The 19,094-nt window shown below is 46.3% G+C and overlaps 1 protein-coding gene across 1 annotated transcript in view; it reads left to right on the forward strand.

The window, feature by feature from the left end:
• The window catches only part of LOC126267934 (epithelial discoidin domain-containing receptor 1-like), a 439,627-nt gene that overhangs the window by 138,239 nt on the left and 282,294 nt on the right, over positions 1–19,094 (forward strand). Inside the window, exons 2-3 of the mRNA XM_049973245.1 lie at positions 8,071–8,303; positions 10,588–10,702. Coding sequence (XP_049829202.1) covers positions 8,225–8,303; positions 10,588–10,702 — 194 coding nt within the window. The 5' untranslated portion in view covers positions 8,071–8,224. The remainder of the gene's footprint in view (positions 1–8,070; positions 8,304–10,587; positions 10,703–19,094) is intronic.

The following is a 19,094-nucleotide window of genomic DNA, read 5'->3' on the forward strand; positions in this document are numbered from 1 at the left end:
TGGTTGGGTAAGTACCACGACATTTAGAGTAACGGACAAAAAACCGCAGATGAGCTGTGACAGTGCAGTAGAAAAAGTGAAAGTATTCTGCTATCTACCTAGCAGTGTTACACTATGCGGCTGCCAAGGCAAACGTGACCGCCAGATTAGACTGGTGTGACGGAGCGCCAGTGAACTTTCTCATATTTTTTCCTACAGCCAAAATGCAGTCAGAAAAATGTAACTAGCGAACACTTTGTTACAATCCGCATATCAATTGCGTACCAACTAATTATTGTCCACAGAAGAATGGTTCAATGGCTCTGAGCACTATGGTACTTAACTGCTGAGGTCATCAGTCCCTAGTCTTCGAACTATTTAAACCTAACTAACCTAAGGACATCACACACATCCGTGCCCGAGGCAGGATTCTAACCTGCGACCGCAGCGGTCGCGCAGTTCCAGACTGTAGCGCCTAGAACCGCTCTGCCACTTCGGCCGGCTCCACAGAAGACAGGACAGTACTTTGTACGTCTCTCCAAACAAAATTTTCAACACAATTTTTGCGGATTAATCTCCTATAAAAACATTATAACAAGTACATAAATTTGTGTTAAGTACAACGAAATGCGAAGAAATCACAGCTACGAAACACTGATGTGGAATTATAACTGGACATGTAGATGTGTGGTATAACGCGTTGTGGTTTTCCACAGTAAAAAGCTTGGGATGAATCTCTAAGTGTGACCGAACACGCTGAAACTGCTCTTGTTGTTCGAAATTCAGTGACGGGGTTCTCGTTGTTGTTCACGGGAGGTCAGTGTAAGGGACGTTTACATTGAGGGGAAGCAAGTTTCAACAAACGCCGCTTCAACCTCAGTTTCGTCAAGTACTGTACGTTTTCATCATATCTCTAATAATTATGACAAATATTCCTTAGTTTCGCATTTTCGTGAGTTTACACTCATTCTTACCTGGTGACACGCTGCTACAGTGCGCTGCTACAGTCTCCTGGGGCTTTTGCGGGAGTTTACAAAAACAAATGAATTACCGCGTTTAAATCTCGTAACAGGGTCGAAAATATCAACGGTAGCTAATTCTCTTAGTGTCACAGGAACTGTCAGAAATAGTGGTGTTCTGTGCGTAACGGTACGTGGATTTGCCTTTTAGCATAGTCTGCAAAGCCTGCGTGATTGGATCATATCAGTACAAGAGAAGGAAAACAAATTACAAGTGTCTTAGCTATTTGCCATGACGATACAACTGCAAATAGAGAACAACAGAACAAGTCAACAGGAAAACAATAATAAGCAGAAAGAAACAACAGAATTTAATGTTGTAGAGACAATCGGTACGCGTGTGTAAACGAGGGAAACGACCGATACGGGTGAAACGGTTTGCTTAAAGAGAAACAGTTAAGTGGTTAAGAAGTGAGATGCTGAAACTAGCACGTGACAGTTTCAGAGAAGACGTCCCTGTGATCTTTACCGGAGTGCACGCTTCGACGCCTCGACACTTTCCGAGCTCTGCACTATTTATCGTCCTATTCTGTTACGCCAGCTTCTCTGTTTATCGCGCCGTATACTTCCCTGAATCTGAAAAATGTAAGCTTTGTGGCAGCCCTGAGGTTGTCGTTAAGCTGAATTCTCCGCCGCGCCGTACCTTCTCTGCCGGAAGTACAAGTCTCGCTAGACCTGCAGGGAATCGTCTGTGGATCGTGGAAAGTGTAGAAGGAGAGAGAGAGGCAATTTGGCATTTGGTATGGACCACTACTGCGTGTGCCAACGTCCTAATAGGTAGCAAAGACAAACAGGTCTGCCATGGCACGCAATTTTTCACAGACATTCAAAGGACTGCTCACGTCGCGTATTTCCCCAGTACTTCGCTCGAGGCGCTTTCTTGTACATAGCGGCACATCACCGTGACAGAATCGCCCGGAGGGAAGGAAACTGAACGCAGTCTAAACTATTGCTGTTACAAATAAAAGATTACATTTTCAGATGAGTACCATCAAAGCAATATCTCATAATTTTTATTTTCCGAATTCATCTTCAGCGTAAATCAGAGCTATCATACTTCATTACATGTGAGCAAAGAGAAGCTGTATTGAATCAGACATGTGCTCGCTGACTAAGTGAGTATATTCCACTCATATCCAGTACGCTGTATGCTTGGCGGGGTATTCTGAGTATCGTCTGCTTAGCCTTTGGCTTTCTGAAAGTTAATGATAGTAGTTTGTAGAAAGAAGGCTGTGTATATTAAGCCTTCAACTGCCATTGTATCAGTGATATCCGCAAGTCTTAGCGGCTTTGATTGATTGATGTGCCTTCGAATGCAACGGAATAAAGTTAGTTGTTAGTCCAGTGTACATCTGAGCGGTTTATACCTTAGATTACAATGATAATACTATTATGCGTGAAGATTTTCTCAGTTTTCATAAACTGTTTTTACACTGTACATTAGAACAATGTTGCAAATTATGTTACTGTGTGTTGTGCATTTGATATCATCATCAGATTCAGTTTATGGTTAAAGAGGACTCGCCTTTCAATCATTTTCAAATCCAGATTACAGAGTATTTCGTTTGTTGTGACTTATATTTACAAAATTAGCATAAAGCAGTATCAGGTGAGAGGTGTACTAAGGGCCGTCGTCGAACTGGAGCACAACCTTCGCTCCACTGGCTTCACGGCTCACGTAGGGCTGCCATGTTGTGCAGCTTTGGAGTTGTTTAATTTTGAGCAATGATGTGGGTGTTTTAAATACGTGTGACGGATGTCCCAGAAACGTTGCGGCAGTCCTCGAGTGGAGTGTCGTGAGGAACAAATCGCGGATAAGAAAGCGTCGTCCAACGGAACCACAGAGAATCAAAGTTATAGGCGCCGGCGCCTTCAAATAGGCCACCTCTGCGGCAGCATACGTGACTTTGTAAGCTGACGGACTGCAGCTGGAACGCCTCGCAGTGTTGTTGGTTATTCAGTGATCGCGACTGACCGCCACGGTCGACAATGGAGAAAATGAAGCTAGCTGCCGCACAGGAAGGCCTTGTCTCCTAGGAATGCGATGCTCTGTTGCCTCAGCGGACGATTTATTTTTCTCCTGAGTCCTTACATGTTTTTCAGTACAGGGGAGAAAAATAAACTGCACGTCGAACCTATGTCCGAAACGGTCATCCGGAGAGGCATCACAGCACCGTATTTATAGCAGGGAAAAAATTGAAATGATCATGTGGCATTGATGGCCAGGAGGCCCCATCTGGAGAACTTCGGCCACAAGGTGCAAGTCTAATTTCAGGTGACAGACATGGGGGTGACTTGGGCGTCGGTGGTGACGATGAAACGATGATGAGTACAACATAAGACACTGTCCACGAGCAGAGAATATCTCCAACCTGGCCAGGAATCGAGCCCTGGCCCACTGCATCGTAGGCAAGCACATAACCACCCAGCTAAGTAGACAACTGTACATGGGAGAGAAGGCCTGTCTACGCAGCAGCTAGCAACCACATTCTGCACCGGCGATTGTGGCCATCAGTCGTGATCACTGAATGCAAGGTGTTTCGCCGATGGTCCCTCAGCGTACAAAGTCACTTTTGCTGCCGAATGTGTTGTCCAGTGAGAGGCGCCGGTACCTGTAACTTGGGCGCTCTGCAACGTCGTTGGATGACGTTATTAACGATTTTTTCCTCAAGGCACCCTCCACAACCACTCAATGTTCTCCACAACATTTCCGTGACCATCACCCATTTGTGTCGCAAATTTGGTGTCTTCTGTTAACACCTACAAGACGAAGCTCTTTACAACAAAATTTTATAGGGAGCACATTGTGCTCATATGGGAGTGATCTACACTGCTAGCCATTAAAATTGCTACACCACCAAGATGACGTGTTAGAGACGCGAAATGTATCCGACAGGAACAAGGTGCTGCGATACGCAAATGATTAGCTTTTCAGAGAATTCACACAAGGTTGGCGCCGGAGGTGACACCTACAACTTGCTGACATGAGTAAAGTTTCCAACAAACAGCAGCTGACCGGCGATGCATGGTGAAACGTTGTTGTAATGCCTCGTGTAAGGAGGAGAAATGCGTACCATCACGTTTCCGACTTTGGTAAAGGCCGGATTGTAGCCTATCCTGATTGCGGTTTATCGTATCGCGACACTGGTGCTCGCGTTGGTCGAGTGAAACGTCCCCTTTGAAAAATTTATACACGACTGTGCTTAAACTGACACACAATAAGTTTTGGCGCAACGCAATCTGACTATCAAAAATCCCTACAAAAGAATGGCCCTGACTAACATTAACCTATACCTTTCACAAATCACTTACCTCACAAAAATCTTCGTTACTCGAGCTACTGCAATACAGCGAGCACCACTACTGCCAGCTAAATAAAATATTCAAACTACTGAAGGCACTAACTACTGATAGGCATAGTTAGCAAATGAAAGATTTTAATACAGAACAAACAATGTTTTTACCTTAATAGTCATAATATATATATATCAGTTCATGATACCAATTCTTACAAATTTCAAAACTCCGCCATCTCTCTCCCCACGTCCACCACTGCTGGCGGCTCACCTCCAACTGCGCAACGCTACGCGCTGTTAGCATCCAGCTGCCGCTGCCCAACACTACAATGGCAGACAACAATGCAAACCAGCCACAGACTGCACACGGCACAGCCAGTGATTTTTATACAGAGAGCTACGTGGCGGCGGCGTTACCAATAAAAAAACCTAAACAGCCTACTTACACGAGATCCAATGACTGTTAGCAGAATATCGAATTGATCCGCTCAGGAGGGTAATACGGAACGCCGTGCTGGATACCAACGGCCTCGTATCACTAGCACTCGAGATGATAGTCATCTTATCCGCATGGCTGTAACGGATCGTGCAACCACGTCTTGATCCCCGAGTCGACAGTTGGGGACATTTGCAAGACAACAACCATCTGCACCAACAGTTCGACGACGTTTGCAGCAGCATGGACTATCAGCTCGAAGACCATGGCTACCATTGACACTGCATCACAGACAGGAGCGCCTGCTGTGGTGTACTCAACGACGAACCTGGGTGCACGAATGGCAAAACGTCATTTTTTCGGATGAAGCCAGTTTATGTTTACAGCCTCATGATGGTCGCATCCGTGTTTGGCGACATCGCGGTGAACGCACATTGGAAGCGTGTATCCGTCATCGCCATACTGTCGTATCACCTGGCGTGATTGTACGGGGTGCCATTGGTTACACGTCTCGGTCACCTCTTGTTCGCATTGACAGCACTTTGAACAGTGGACGTTACTTTTCAAATGTGTTACGACCTTAGGCTCTACCCTTCATTCGATCCCTGCGAAGCGCTACATTTCAGCAGGATAATGCACGACCCCATGTTGCAGGTCCTGTATGGGCCTTTCTGGATACAGAAAATGTTCGACTGCTTCTCTGGCCAGCACGTTCTCCAGATCTCTCCCCAATTGAAAATGTCTGGTCAATGGTGGCCGAGCAACTGGTTCGTCACAATACGCCAGTCACTACTCTAGATGAACTGTGGCTAGAGGTGCATGTTCTGGGTACTGATTTCTCAGGATCTATGCATCAAAATTGCGTGAAAATGTAATCACATGTCAGTTCTAGTATAATATATTTGTCCAATGAGTACCCGTTCATCATCTGCATGTCTTCTTGGTGTAGCAATTTTAATGGCCAGTAGTGTAGATGCTTGTACAACAATAAAATGGTAGGCAAGATCGCAGGAATTCTTTTTATTTCACGATTACCGGTTTCGGCGAAACTAAAGCCGTCATCATCGGATCTTAGGACACATACAGGTTACACCATCAAGGCAAACCATGGTTATATTAAGACGTGCGAGTTATAACCAACTATAATGGGCAGGTGTTTGTAGTGAAGCGTTAGATGTGCTGAACTAGTTCGTATTGCTAAAGTAGGCCACGGGTGAAGTGTGAGTCCTTTTGGATGGAGACTTAATCGATCTGCACGTAAAGGGTAACAAGCAGCGTGCAAGCTTGTGGGACAGGGAGGTGAGCCACACCCGGGTAAGTTAACGCGCCGGGGTGTCACGCAGCAAGCCTGAGTGTGGTTTTTAGGCGGTTTCCGGTGGTCGTTAAAACAAATGCTGCGCTGGTCCCCAGGTTCTGTACCAGAGAATACGCTACACACATAGTTAAACCGAACCGTGAATTTACTTTCAAAACATTTTCTTAAGAATTTACTTTATTTACTAGCTAATCATCGAGAACATTAACACATTTAAGCACACTATGTGAGCGTGGAAGCAGTTGCCAGTGGGTAACGGATGAAAACAAATTAAATTTCTTTCAAAAATGGAAATTTTATTCATAAAAGCCCCTTTTATTGTAAACAGATTTAAAATTATAAACAGAAAGCGCCGTCAAAATATCAAGTTACAATTTTATTCAGTGGCAGAAAGAACAAATATTGACTGTGTGAGCTTTCGGCCTGAGAACCTTGCCGCTGCCGTTTGACGCGGCCGTAGTCACGACCGCTCACAACAACCTCTGAAAGACTACACTGGTGCAAATATGCAACACACCAGATTACTTTAAACTAAAAGTTTTAACAATTCACACAAGCACATAAACTATGCACCCCGTAGAAATGATGGAAATGGTACAAAACTCTCACATTAAAAATTATTTGCCACCGAAAGTACAACTTGTTTTTAGATGAACTCTTACCGTGGAATGGTGAAAACTTTATATACTAAAAAGACCATTTAAATAAAATCCATGAAATGCAGTTTTACGTAAAATGTACCAACATGCTCTACATTACACATATACCGCCTCGCAAGATGACACGCAAGATAAAAACATATTTCAGGAATTCAGCCTTTACACCTTAAGCAATAAATTCGGTAACATCGAATCCGACAAACATGACAGAGGCAGCTATTAACGTACGGCAGACCGACAGACAGACCGACAGACACTAACTGCCTGACAAGTGCGGACGCGAGACGGACGAGCAAGCTGGAGACGAGAGACTGACCGAGAAAACAAGTAGAATTTAACAAGTAAATGAAGCAACCTATCACGAATCACTTAACTTCTAATTAACTGCGATTTCTGGAGAAGACCTGGCGCAGCACCCCCAAAACGCTCTCCCGAACCGTCCGCTGCCAGCCTCTCCAACGGACGCAGGAAGGCGCGCCGATCTTCCGTCTCACGGCGTCGCAGCTCGCGCCGGCCAGACCCATGTCGTGGGTTGACTCCTGTTGCTCTCGTGTCGGCCGCGAAGCCACTACCCCTCTCTATACGGCGCGGCCCACTGGACTCACGTGGCGAGCTCACATGCGCCGACACTCAAGACGGACAAGTCATCTCGTGTCTCAGTGCGCGACCGACCAAGCGACCGATCCAACCGGCAATGCCCATTGCCTGAGCAAACTCGAGCAGACTGGCGGCCTGACACACACTAGCACTCCGGACAGACAGACACTGACTGCCCCACACTGACCCGGCTGACCAACTGACCAGACTCGCCCCGACTGACCAAGTGCCACTGGCGAGCTCATAGCGCCCCTTAAATGCACGTTAATAGACAACCTTTCCGCTTTCCCACCAGAGGGAGACACCAAAAGTGCGACTGCCACAGCGGCGCCACCGCCAGAAACGGAGGGCGACTGCTCCACACTATGCGCTGCGGCACCCTCTTCAAAACAGCAATTTTTACCACAGCTCATAAAGTACGATACGAAAGGAAAGAAAGTTTACACGATTCACAAGGATAAACGCCAGTGAAAGGAAAAAAATTACGAGGGAAATATGGACACTTAATTTCAAAGATAATATTCGAAATAATCTCTTTTTCTACTACGACAATAGTGCATTCCTAAGTCAGTGGCGGTTCGTAACCAAGATTCGCAGTTGTCTCTATCTTTCTTTACCCATGTTTACTGGAAAGTTTTTGCTTCTGCTATCTCCTAGTTTTACCCCCTTTGGTTGCTGTGCACCGTATCCGTACACACGCACGCTGCAGCCCAGGGGCGACAGAAGCCTCGGCCAGTGACGCAGCGGCCGCTGGCATGTGTGTTTGCAGGTGGCGCTTGCCGCTCGGCGACCGCTGGCGGGCGACGGCGCCCCCATGGCCGCCTGACGGCCGGCCGCCGCTGAAGGCGCTCCAGCTCCAGCCCCAGCTCCAGCTCAGGCCACGCCGCCGCAGCGACCGCAGGAGCCAGGAGGACCGGGCCGCCATGGGAGCCGCCTGCCGGCCAATGGCCGCACTAGCGCTGTTGGTCGCCTCCGCTTCCGCCGTCGCCCACAGCCAGGAAGGTGAGTCCGCGCCTGTATCTCCTCCTCCTCCCTCTTACCTGCATCAGTTTTACTAAAGGTGCCGACTGGACGCTCTCCACTCTCCTCCGTCCTATCCTTCTTTCTACAGCTATCTGTGTCCGTTTTTAATGTCACTCACAAGGGAACCTCCCCATCGCACCCCCTTCAGATTTAGTTATTAGTTGGCACAGTGGATAGGCTTCGAAAAACTGAACACAGAGCAATCGAGAAAACAGGAAGAAGTTGGGTGGAGCTAAGAAAAAAATAAGCAAAATATACAAACTGAGTAGTCCATGCGCAAGATAGTCAAGATAGCCAAAACCCTGCGATTACTAGCCGAAAGAACTTGCTTCTCCAATGGGAACTGAAAACATTTGATCTCAAGGTCATACGTCAACCAATTCCTCCACAGGAAAACACATCTGGTGTATTCTATACGGCACTGGTGACGGCATGTGCGTCACATGACAGGAATATGATGTCGACTCACCTAACTTGTAGACTTGGCGAATTGCTAAAAAGATTCTTCTACCTAGACCGATTTACGTTTCCTTATGGATGTGATAATCACTCCCAAAAAAATGATGAGAACATAAGAGTTTGTCAGATAATAATTGTCTGAAAATAAAAACAAATAAACTTTTCACTCGAGGCAAGACTTGAACCAGGGACCTCCAGTTCCGCAGCTGCTCAAGCTAACCACGTGACCACGGCGCTCCTGACTTCAGACTATCCTTGATGTTGCCTATCTTGCGCATGGATTACTCAGTTTGTATATTTTACTTATTTTCTTCATAGCTCCACACAACTTCCTATTTACTCGACTGATCTGTGTTCAGTTTTCAAGGCGTACCCGCTGTGCCAACTTACAACTAAGTCTGAGGTGGGTGCGATGGGGACGCTCACTGGGCAGCATCCAAAGTGTTGTCCACCGTTCAACCCCCGTGTTTTCTCCAGTCTTCCCTTCGATGACTCTCCGATGCGGGTACTTCGTTAGCACTGCAAGGCGCAACAAAAGATGTATTGCAAACTACCAGCAAACGTACGTCACACGTAGAGGATACTGAAACGAAGACACGTTATTAACATGTTAGAAGTCAGTTTCTACACTCTTCAACACTTCATTTATCTACAGGGGACAGGCAAAATAATGTGAGCAGTGGTAGTAACGGGATGGTTGTGTCTGACGGTCAATAACACAGGTAAGGCATGTGCCACGCTGGACTCTGCGTGATCAGTAAGGACTAGGCGTGAGTGCAGGTCGCTTACGAGTACAGCACTCAGAGGCCGAGGTCGAGAGGCAGTGAAAGACCTAACAGAGTGTTCGCCCCTGGTAGCTGCGTGGTCAGCGCGACGGAGTGTCATGCCTACCGGCCCGGGTTCGTTTCCCGACTGGGTTGGATATTTTCTCCGCTCAGGAACTGGGTGTTCTGTTGTCCTTATCACCATCATTTCATCTTCATCGGCACACAAGTCGCCGAAGTGGCGTCAAGTCGAAAGACCTGCACCAGGCGAACGGTCTACCCGACGGGAGGCCCAAGCCACACGACATTTCCATTACCTTACAGAGTTCCAGAGAGGGCAGATCGTGGGGGCCCGATTAGCTGCAGCATCAGTAACAAAGAGAGCCAACTTGTCGAATGTTTCAACAGCAACTGTTTCAACAATCATGAGAGGCTGAACAAAACATGGAAAGACATCATCGTGTAAACGTAATAGTGACCGTAAATCAAAACTAAATGACAGAGATCCTCGTCAACCAGAAAAGCTCTCCAGGTATCAAATACTGCTACAAAAAAGGAGGGATGTTCTTGGGATTGTGCTTCCACAGCACTTAATCGTATGGAAGTAACGTGGAATGGCGAGAAAAGATAATAGAGAGAAAGTAACTCAGAACTGCACAGCTATAACAATGTGTCAGTAATGACGTACACGGGTACCACACGAGATCTGGACGTAGTAGAAAGAATACGCATAGAAAGGTCTGTGGGAAAGCGTTGCTGGAAGGGAGAGATTGGAAGAACGTTTGCCAAAGCGCCTGGGATTTGCTAACCTGTCGCAGGAAGGGGAAGTAGGGTGGAGAGTATGACTAAGACTTATGAGACGGCAAGATTACCTCAAAGTAGCCATGGAGGAAGATCTTAGTTGTGGCATTACTTGTTGCTGCTGGCTATGACGTTATTTGTGATTCTCTCTTTAGATGTTTGCTGTCGCTTCCACGCTTAATATCAGAGTACTTGTTTGAGTTGGGTACCGCTGTGAGCAGGTGTGTGGTGTGTTCCAGCGTCCTCTGGCCGCTGCCACGTGGCGCTCGGCATGGAGGAGGGCCGCATCCCGGACTCGGCGGTGTCCGCCAGCTCCTCCTATGAGCCCAAGTCTGTGGGGCCGCAGAACGCCAGGTGAGTCCGCTCCGCCTGTTTTTGTGTCTGCCACTCACATCATTTGGCCCGTCACGGATGAGTAGGTCTTCCACGCCATCCAACACTGAAGCACCAACGAAACTGGTATGGTTAACCCTGTGAATAGTGGGTATCACTGAGTAACACCTCCTGTAGCTGCAAATACTGAGTATAGACATGCGTCTTCAAATACACAGATTCGTAAGCAGGCAGTCAGGCGGTCAGCAACGCCAATATAAGACAAGTGTCTGGCGCAGTTGTTAGATCGGTTAGTGCTGCTACATTGGTAGGTTATCAAGATGTAAGGGAGTCTGAACGCAGTGTTATAGTCGGCTCACGAGCGATAGGACAGCATCACCGAGGTAGCAATTAAGTGGGTTCCCTCTACGACAATTACACGGTTGTTGAATCCTGCCTAGTCGTCGAATGTGGAGTGTCTAGGAAACCTGCCTTCTCGAATCGAGTGCATCATTCATACAAGTCATTTTAATGAAGTATTTTTTTTTCGAAACGGACAATGACAATACATAACTTTGACAATAACACACATATGTCCCAAGCAAAGGGCGACATGGAAATAAGAAAACTCTTCATTATATACAATTCCTAATACAAGTGAAGTAATACAGTTTTCTATTCAGGTCGCTGGTCTTGAAGCTTCTCGTAGAACTGGGCCGCGGCCTGTCGGGGGCGGCGCTTATGTTTGAAATGTTCCCTTAGAAAAAAAAAAATGACTGTGCTGGTAAACTTCTTACATTATTTGATTTTCAAACAGCTGAGCAAAACTGAACGTACTCAGAAATTGCTCTCTTTACTTGTTCTGATCAACACTAAACTGACACAGTTTTTTTTAGCGCAACTCAATCTGACTGTCTATTATCCCTACCAAAGAATGGCCCTGACTAACAATAACCTATACCTTTCATGAATCACTTACCTCACAAAAATCTTCGTTATTAGAACTACTGCAGTACAGCGAGCGCCAATACTGCCAGCTAAACAAAAGATTCTAACTACTGAAGGCATTAACTACTGATCCGCATAGTTAGCAAACGAAAGATTTTGATGGAGAGCAAACAATGTATTTACCTTAATAGTGTCATTAATTATATATATAAGTTCATGACATCCAGTCTTAGGAATTTACTCTTTCTGATGGACACACGTCCAGATCGTCCGCTCTCAAAACTCCGCCATCTCACTCCCCACATCCACCACTGCTGGCGGCTCAGCTCCAACTGCACAACGCTACGCGCTGTTCACATCCAACTGCCCAACACTACAATACCGAATATTCCAACAATGCCAAACAGCCACAGACTGCATACAGCACAGCCAGTGATCTTCATACAGAGCGCTACGTGGCGTTACCAATATGAAAACCTAAACAGCCTACTTACATATTCTCTTAGCATAGAGGCCGCTGCCGTCGCGTTGTCGTCCTGGAGAGGGGTCGGTCAGGGTGCGATTGGCTGACGTCTTCCCCACAGCCCTCTGTGCTGTCTCGTTCCCGACTGGCGTGCCGGCGCCTGAATTCACCCCGTAACAACGAGTATACCGTGAACATCAGCAATGCCGAAAAACATCAACCCTCCGACATCGCTGCGTCCGGAAAAAGATTCTGCAAGGACGAGATCAACTACGACTGAAGAGAATCGTTCAACGTGACAGATGCGGGACTCTTCTGCGAACTGCTGCAGATTTCAATGCTGGGCCGTCAACAAGGCTCAGCGCGCCAACCATTCAACGAAACATCATCGATAGGGCTTTCTGAGCCGAAGGCCCACTCGCTTACCCTTAATGACTGCACGATAGAAAGCTTTACTCCTTGCCTGGACCCCTCAACACCGATAATGGGCTCTTGATGACTGGAAACATGTTACTTGGTCGGGAGAGTTCCAGATTGTATTGGGCAGATGGACGTGTACGGGTTTGGGCCAAACTCATGAATCCATGAATCGTGCGTGACAGAAAGAGACTGTTCAAGCTGCTGGAGGCTCTGTAATGGTCTGGGGTGTGTGCAGTTGGGGTGATATGGGACCCCAGATACGTCTAGACACGACTTTCACAGGTGACACGTACGTAAGCATTCTATCACCTGCATCCATTCTACATCTACATCTACATGATTACTCTGCAATTCACACTTAAGTGCCTGGCAGCGGGTTCATCGAACCATTTTCATACTACTTCTCTACCATTCCACTCTCGAATGGCGCATGGGAAAAACGAACACCTAAAGCTTTCCGTTCGAGCTCTGATTTCTCTTATTATGATGATCATTTCTCCCTACGTAGGTGGGTGTCAACAAAATATTTTTGCATTGGGAAGAGAAACGCTGGTGACTGAAATTTCGTAGAGAAAACCGCCTTTGTTTCAGTGACTGCCACCCCAACTCGAGTATCATATTAGTGCCACTCTCACACCTACTGCGCGATAACACGAAACGAGCTGCCCTTCTTTGCACTTTTTCGATGTCCTCCGTCAACCCTACATGGTAAGGATCCCATACCGCGCAGCAATATTCCAGTAGAAGACGGACAAGTGTAATGTAGAGTGTGTCTTTAGTGGGTTTGTCGCATGTTCTAGGTTCTATGCCAACAAAGCGCAGTGTTTCTTTCGCTTTCCCCACAATATTATGTATGTGATCTTTCCAGATTAAGATGCTCGTAAATTGTAATTCCTAGGTATTTACTCGAATTGACAGCCCTTTGATTTATCATATACCCAAAATTTATCAGATTTCTTTTAGTACCCATGTGGATGACTCGCACTTTTGTTTGTTTAGTGCTAAATTCCTCTTTTCGCACCATATAGAAATTCTCTCTAGATCATTTTGTAATTGGAATTGATCGTCTGATAATTTTACTAGAAGGTAAATTTCAGCGACATCTGCAAACAATCTAATGGGGCTGCTCAGATTATCACCTACATCACCTAGGAACAGCAGAGAGCCTATGACACAACCTTAGGGAACGCCAGATAACACTTCTATTCTACTCTATGATTTACCGTCCATCACTACGAACTGTGACGTCTCTGAGAGTCCATTGTCATTGTGCATTCCCACAGACATGTGCAATTACCAGTTTCTTTATCTCTTCAGTGTATAATCCTCAATTAACTGCTAAGTTAATTTTAAAATCCGACATCACGATTAGCAAGAATTCTCAGAGAAAAAATTAAAAAATTATGAACATTAAAATGAGTAATATTTAGTCCATCAACTCACACCGTCATTGTACAATTTGCATTACTGTTGCACTTATAGCATCCTGAATGTTACACACGAAACAGAAGTCAAGAAAAAGTCAGTGGACAGATACGAACAGTTTTGATACGTGGCTTGACTAAGTACAGGGTGGCTGAATAGGTTGCGTTCAAACTGAACGAGCTGATAGATGAGTCGAAATACAACAACACTGAAACAAGAACTTGCGGTTTTGGACGTAATCCTGGGCTAGTGAAAGGTTTTGAAGGTCACGAACGGTCAACTCACGCGCATCTTAAGTGCAGCAAAGTAATTTTCTATTTCCCTGTACGTACGGTTGGATGAAAGTAGACGGAACACACCTTTTTTGTTCAAGTACGAGAGCTTGTTGGAAAGTAATACCTCCGAACTTTTTATGTGAAAATTCTTAAAAGGTTTTAAATAAAATAAACTTTTTCTAACACTTAACATCTTTATTCTTTATGTCTACGTATTTATTTCTAGCATAGTTACCCTGCCGACGAACACACCTCTCCCAACGGGACCCCTCCGCTGTGGTCGGTGGTTCCCAACCTTCCTGAGACCGTTACGATCGAGTGCAGTCAGATAACAGCTAGCACCACCCTCCCCCCTCTCCAACTCTCCCCCACTGTAATAAGCATTAAAGCTAACTATACTTTAGACTGATAAAGAATTTTCTAAAGGGAAACGATTTTCAGTTTGTCAAGGCGTTTTATTAAACGATAAAGTAATGATACGATGAGAAAATTGGTACTGTTTACTTCTACCATGGGGAAGCAACTCTCATTACATCACGAGTGTCACCTACGACTCCCCCTCAGAAGAGAAAGCTAGTTGTCCACACAGAGTGCAGCCACTTGCTACAAAACCTGCTTCATCTCCACCACTCCTCTGCGTAGCGATGCTTGCTTCCCACACCACCCGAACCCTCCCAATTAAAATCAAACAAGTCAAAATGCGTGCACTATATTTAGTCGTGTTGTTTGTACGCCACTTAACTGCTCGACTCCGTACTTCTGCTGACACGAATGTGAGGAGTTCAGGCTGGCAGTGCTTTGTGTCTGACCACTGCCACTCGTAATAACAGTAAATAATAGTAATGTCTAGGCGGTACAGGAGTATAGTAGCCGTTACACAGTTACTTTGGCGTTGTTCTGTCAATTAGTGAATAACGAAGCAATTTCTGGACCATGCCGAGAAGTACCTTGAATTCGGAGATGGTGTTTCCGTGAGATTTTTAAGCATGTATGTCTCAGTTTAACAGGAGCAGATGCACAGTACACAGTGTAAAGTATGTGTGTAGTCCGTGAACTGTGTGAGGAAGAAGAAGTGTGTTACTGTAATCATAAAATCATTCCTAACCTCCACCACATCGAGTCACGCATTGATATTTCCATTTGAGAGAAATGCAATTATTGATAAGTTCTGTAATCGGTATTATAGTATTACGAAAGAGTAGTAATTGTAACGTTCTTTTAAAATAATGATTCTTTACATAATACATTCAGTGGACTCGTGACTGAAGGAAAATTTCCGACCGATTTCTCATACACAAACAGCAGTTGACCGGCGTTGCCTGCTGAAAAGTTGTTGGGATGCCTCGTGTAAGGAGCAGAAATACGTACCGTCACGTTTCCGACTTTGATAAAGGTCGGATTGTAGCCTATCGCGATTGCGGTTTATCGTATCGCGACATTGCTGCTCACGTTGGTCGAGATACGATGACTGTTAGCTGAATATGGAATCGGTGGGTTCAGGAGGGTAACACGGAACGCCGTGCTGGATCACAACGGCCGCGTATCACTAGCAGTCGAGATGACAGGCATCTTATCGGCATGGTTGTAACGGATGGTGCAGCCACGTGTCGATCCCTGAGTCAACAGATGGGGACGTTTGCAAGACGACAACCATCTGCACGAACATTTCGACGACGTTTGCAGCAGCATGGACTATCAGCTCGGAGATAATGGCTGCGGTTACCCTTGACGCTGCATCAGAGATAGGAGCGCGTGCGCTGGTGTACTCAGCTACGAACTTGGCTGCACCAATGGCAAAACCTCATTTTTTCGGATGAATTCAGGTTCTGTTTACATCATTATGATGGTCGCATCCGCGTTCGGCGACATCGCGATGAACGCACATTGGAAGGGTGTATTCGTCATCGCCATACTGGCGTATCACCCGGCGTGATGGTATGGGGTGCCACTGGATACACGTCTCGGTCACCTCTTGTTCGCACTGACCGCACTTTGGACAGTGGACGTTACATTTCATATGTGTTACGACCCGTGGCTCTACCTTCCATTCGATCCCTGCGGAACCTTATCATTTGTAATTGTTGAGTAGCTCCAGAATTTACGTAAAATAGTTTGTTGAAAAGGGTAGTTAGACATTTCCCTTTTGTAACGTTTCTAAGATTTGTTAACACAGGTACATCTAATTTGATGACTTGTTTTTATGCCTTTTAAGGTTAGATAATACTTGGTATATAAATCACACTGTTCGGGGATCAATTGGTAAATACACTACTGGCCATTACAATTGCTACACCAAGAAGAAATGGAGATGATAAACGGGTATTCATTGGACAAATATATTATACTAAAACTGACAAGTGATTACTGACAATTTGGGTGCATAGATCCCGAGAAATCAGTACCCAGAACAACCACCTCTGGCCGTAATAACGGCTTTAATACATCTGGGAATTGAGTCAAACAGAGCTTGGATGGCGTGTACAGGTACAGCTGCCTTTGCAGCTGCAATACGATACCACAGTTCATCAAGAGTAGTGACTGGCGTATTGTGACGAGCCAGTTGCTCGGCCACTACTGTCCAGGCGTTTTCAGTTGGTGAGAGATCTGGAGGGCAGCAGTCGGACATTTTCTATATCCAGAAAGGCCCGTACAGGACCTGTAACATGCGGTCTTGCATTGTCCTGCTGAAATGTAGGGCTTCGCAGGGATCGAATGAAGGGTAGCGCCACGGGTCGTAAGGCATCTCAAATGGAACTTCCATTGTTCAAAGTGCTATCAATGCGAACAAGAGGTGATAGAGACGGGTAACCAATGGCACCCCATACAATCACGCCAGGTGATACGACAGTATGGCGATGACGGATACACGCTTCCAATGTGCGTTCACCGCGATGTTGCCAAACGCGAATGTGAGCATCATGATGTTGTAAACAGAACCTGTATTCATCTGAAAAAATGACGTTTTGCCATTCGTGCACCCAGGTTCGTCGTTGAGTACACCTTAGCAGGCGCTCCTGTCTGTGATGCAGCGTCAAGGGTAACCGCAACCATGATCTCCGAGATAATAGTCCATGCTGCTGAAACGTCGTCGAACTGTTCGTGCAGATGGTTGTTGTCTTGCAGACGTCCCCATCTCTTGACTCAGTGATCGACACGTGGCTGCACCATCCTTTACAGCCATGCGGATAAGATGCCTCTGTCATCTCGACTGCTAGTGATACGAGGCCGTTGGGATCCAGCACGGCGTTCCGTATTACCCCCCTGAACCCACCGATTCCATATTCTGCTAACAGTCATTGGATCTCGACCAACGCGAGCAGCAATGTCGCGATACGATAAACCGCCATCGCGATAGGCTACAATCCGACCTTTATCGAAGTCGGAAACGTGATAGTATGCATTTCGCCTCCTTACACGAGGCATTACAACAACGTTTCACCATGCAACGCCGGTCAACTGCTGTTTATGAATGAGAAATCGGTTGGAAACTTTCCTCATGTCAGCACGTTGTAGGTGTCGCCACCGGCGCAAACCTTGTGTGAATGCTCTGAAAAGCTAATCGTTTGCATATAACAGCATCTTCTTCCTGTCGGTTAAATTTCGCGTCTGTAGCACGTCATCTTCGTGGTGTAGCAATTGTAATGGCCAGTAGTGTAAATGTGTAAAAAAGTGCACGCGTGAAGCAGCATTTTTTCACGCACGTAAGTGTTTATGACGTCTTACCTCTTTAAGCATGTATCGTATAGTGATATGTTTGTGTTGGTACATTTTCGTGCATCAGTTTGTTGCCAATACCCATGTAAAGAAAATCGAGCAACACATACAGCACATGGTACCCAAGATACAGTCGACAGACTTTCATTGATGAAAAATTACACAGTGGTTTTTGTGCCGGACAAACAATGAAGTACATAATTTTGCCACACGCCTAGAGCCTTAGTGGGACGCTGTGTTGCATCCTTCACAAAGCCGCTCTCTCGTAACAGCACTAGGAGCGCGCGTTGAGCACCATTCCAGTGCACGGCTTCCACCCACCACAGACTCGTAACACGGAATATTATACCACAAAGAGGGAAAATACGCAATTCCATCATACACGGAAGAGCCAAGGAAGGCGGTAAACCTGGCTAATATCGTGTAGAGCTCCCGTGTGCACCCAGAAGTGCCGCAACATGATCTGGCATGGACTCGACTAATGTCTGAAGCAGTGCTGGAGGCAACTGACCCCATCAGTCCTGCAGTTCTGTCCATAAATCCGTGAGTGTACGAGGAGGTGGAGATCTCTTCTGAACAGCACGTTGCAAGGCATCACCCCCTCCCCCAAAAAAAGGGCTCTAACCACTATCGTTCTTAACATTTGAGGTCATCAGTCCCCTTGACTTGGAACTGCTTAAACCTAACTAACCTAAGGGCATCACAGACATCCATGCCCGAGGCAGGATTCTAATCTGCGGCGGAAGCAGCATCGCGGTTCCGGACTGAGGCGCCTAGAACGGCTCGGTCACTGTGGTCGCCGAGTCATCCCATATATGCTCAATAATGTTCATATGTGGGGAGTCTGGTGGCCAGTGGAAATGTGTAAATTCAGAAGAGTGTTGCTGGAGCCAATCTGTACCAATTCTGGACGTGTGCGGCGTCGCATTGTCCTGCTGGAACTGCCCAAGTCCGTCCGAATGCACGATGGACATGATTGGATGCGGGCGATCAGACGGGAGGCTTACGTAAATGTCGCCTGTCAGAGCCGTAACTAGACGTATCAGGGGTCCCATATCCCTCCAGCTGCACACGCCCCACACCATTACAGAGCCTCCACCAGCTTGAACAGTCCCCTGCTGACACGCAGGGTCACAGATTCATGAGGTTGTCTCTATACCCGTACACGTGCACCCGCTCTATACAATTT

This window comes from Schistocerca gregaria, chromosome 4, assembly GCF_023897955.1.
Source record: "Schistocerca gregaria isolate iqSchGreg1 chromosome 4, iqSchGreg1.2, whole genome shotgun sequence".
Taxonomy (NCBI): domain Eukaryota; kingdom Metazoa; phylum Arthropoda; class Insecta; order Orthoptera; family Acrididae; genus Schistocerca; species Schistocerca gregaria.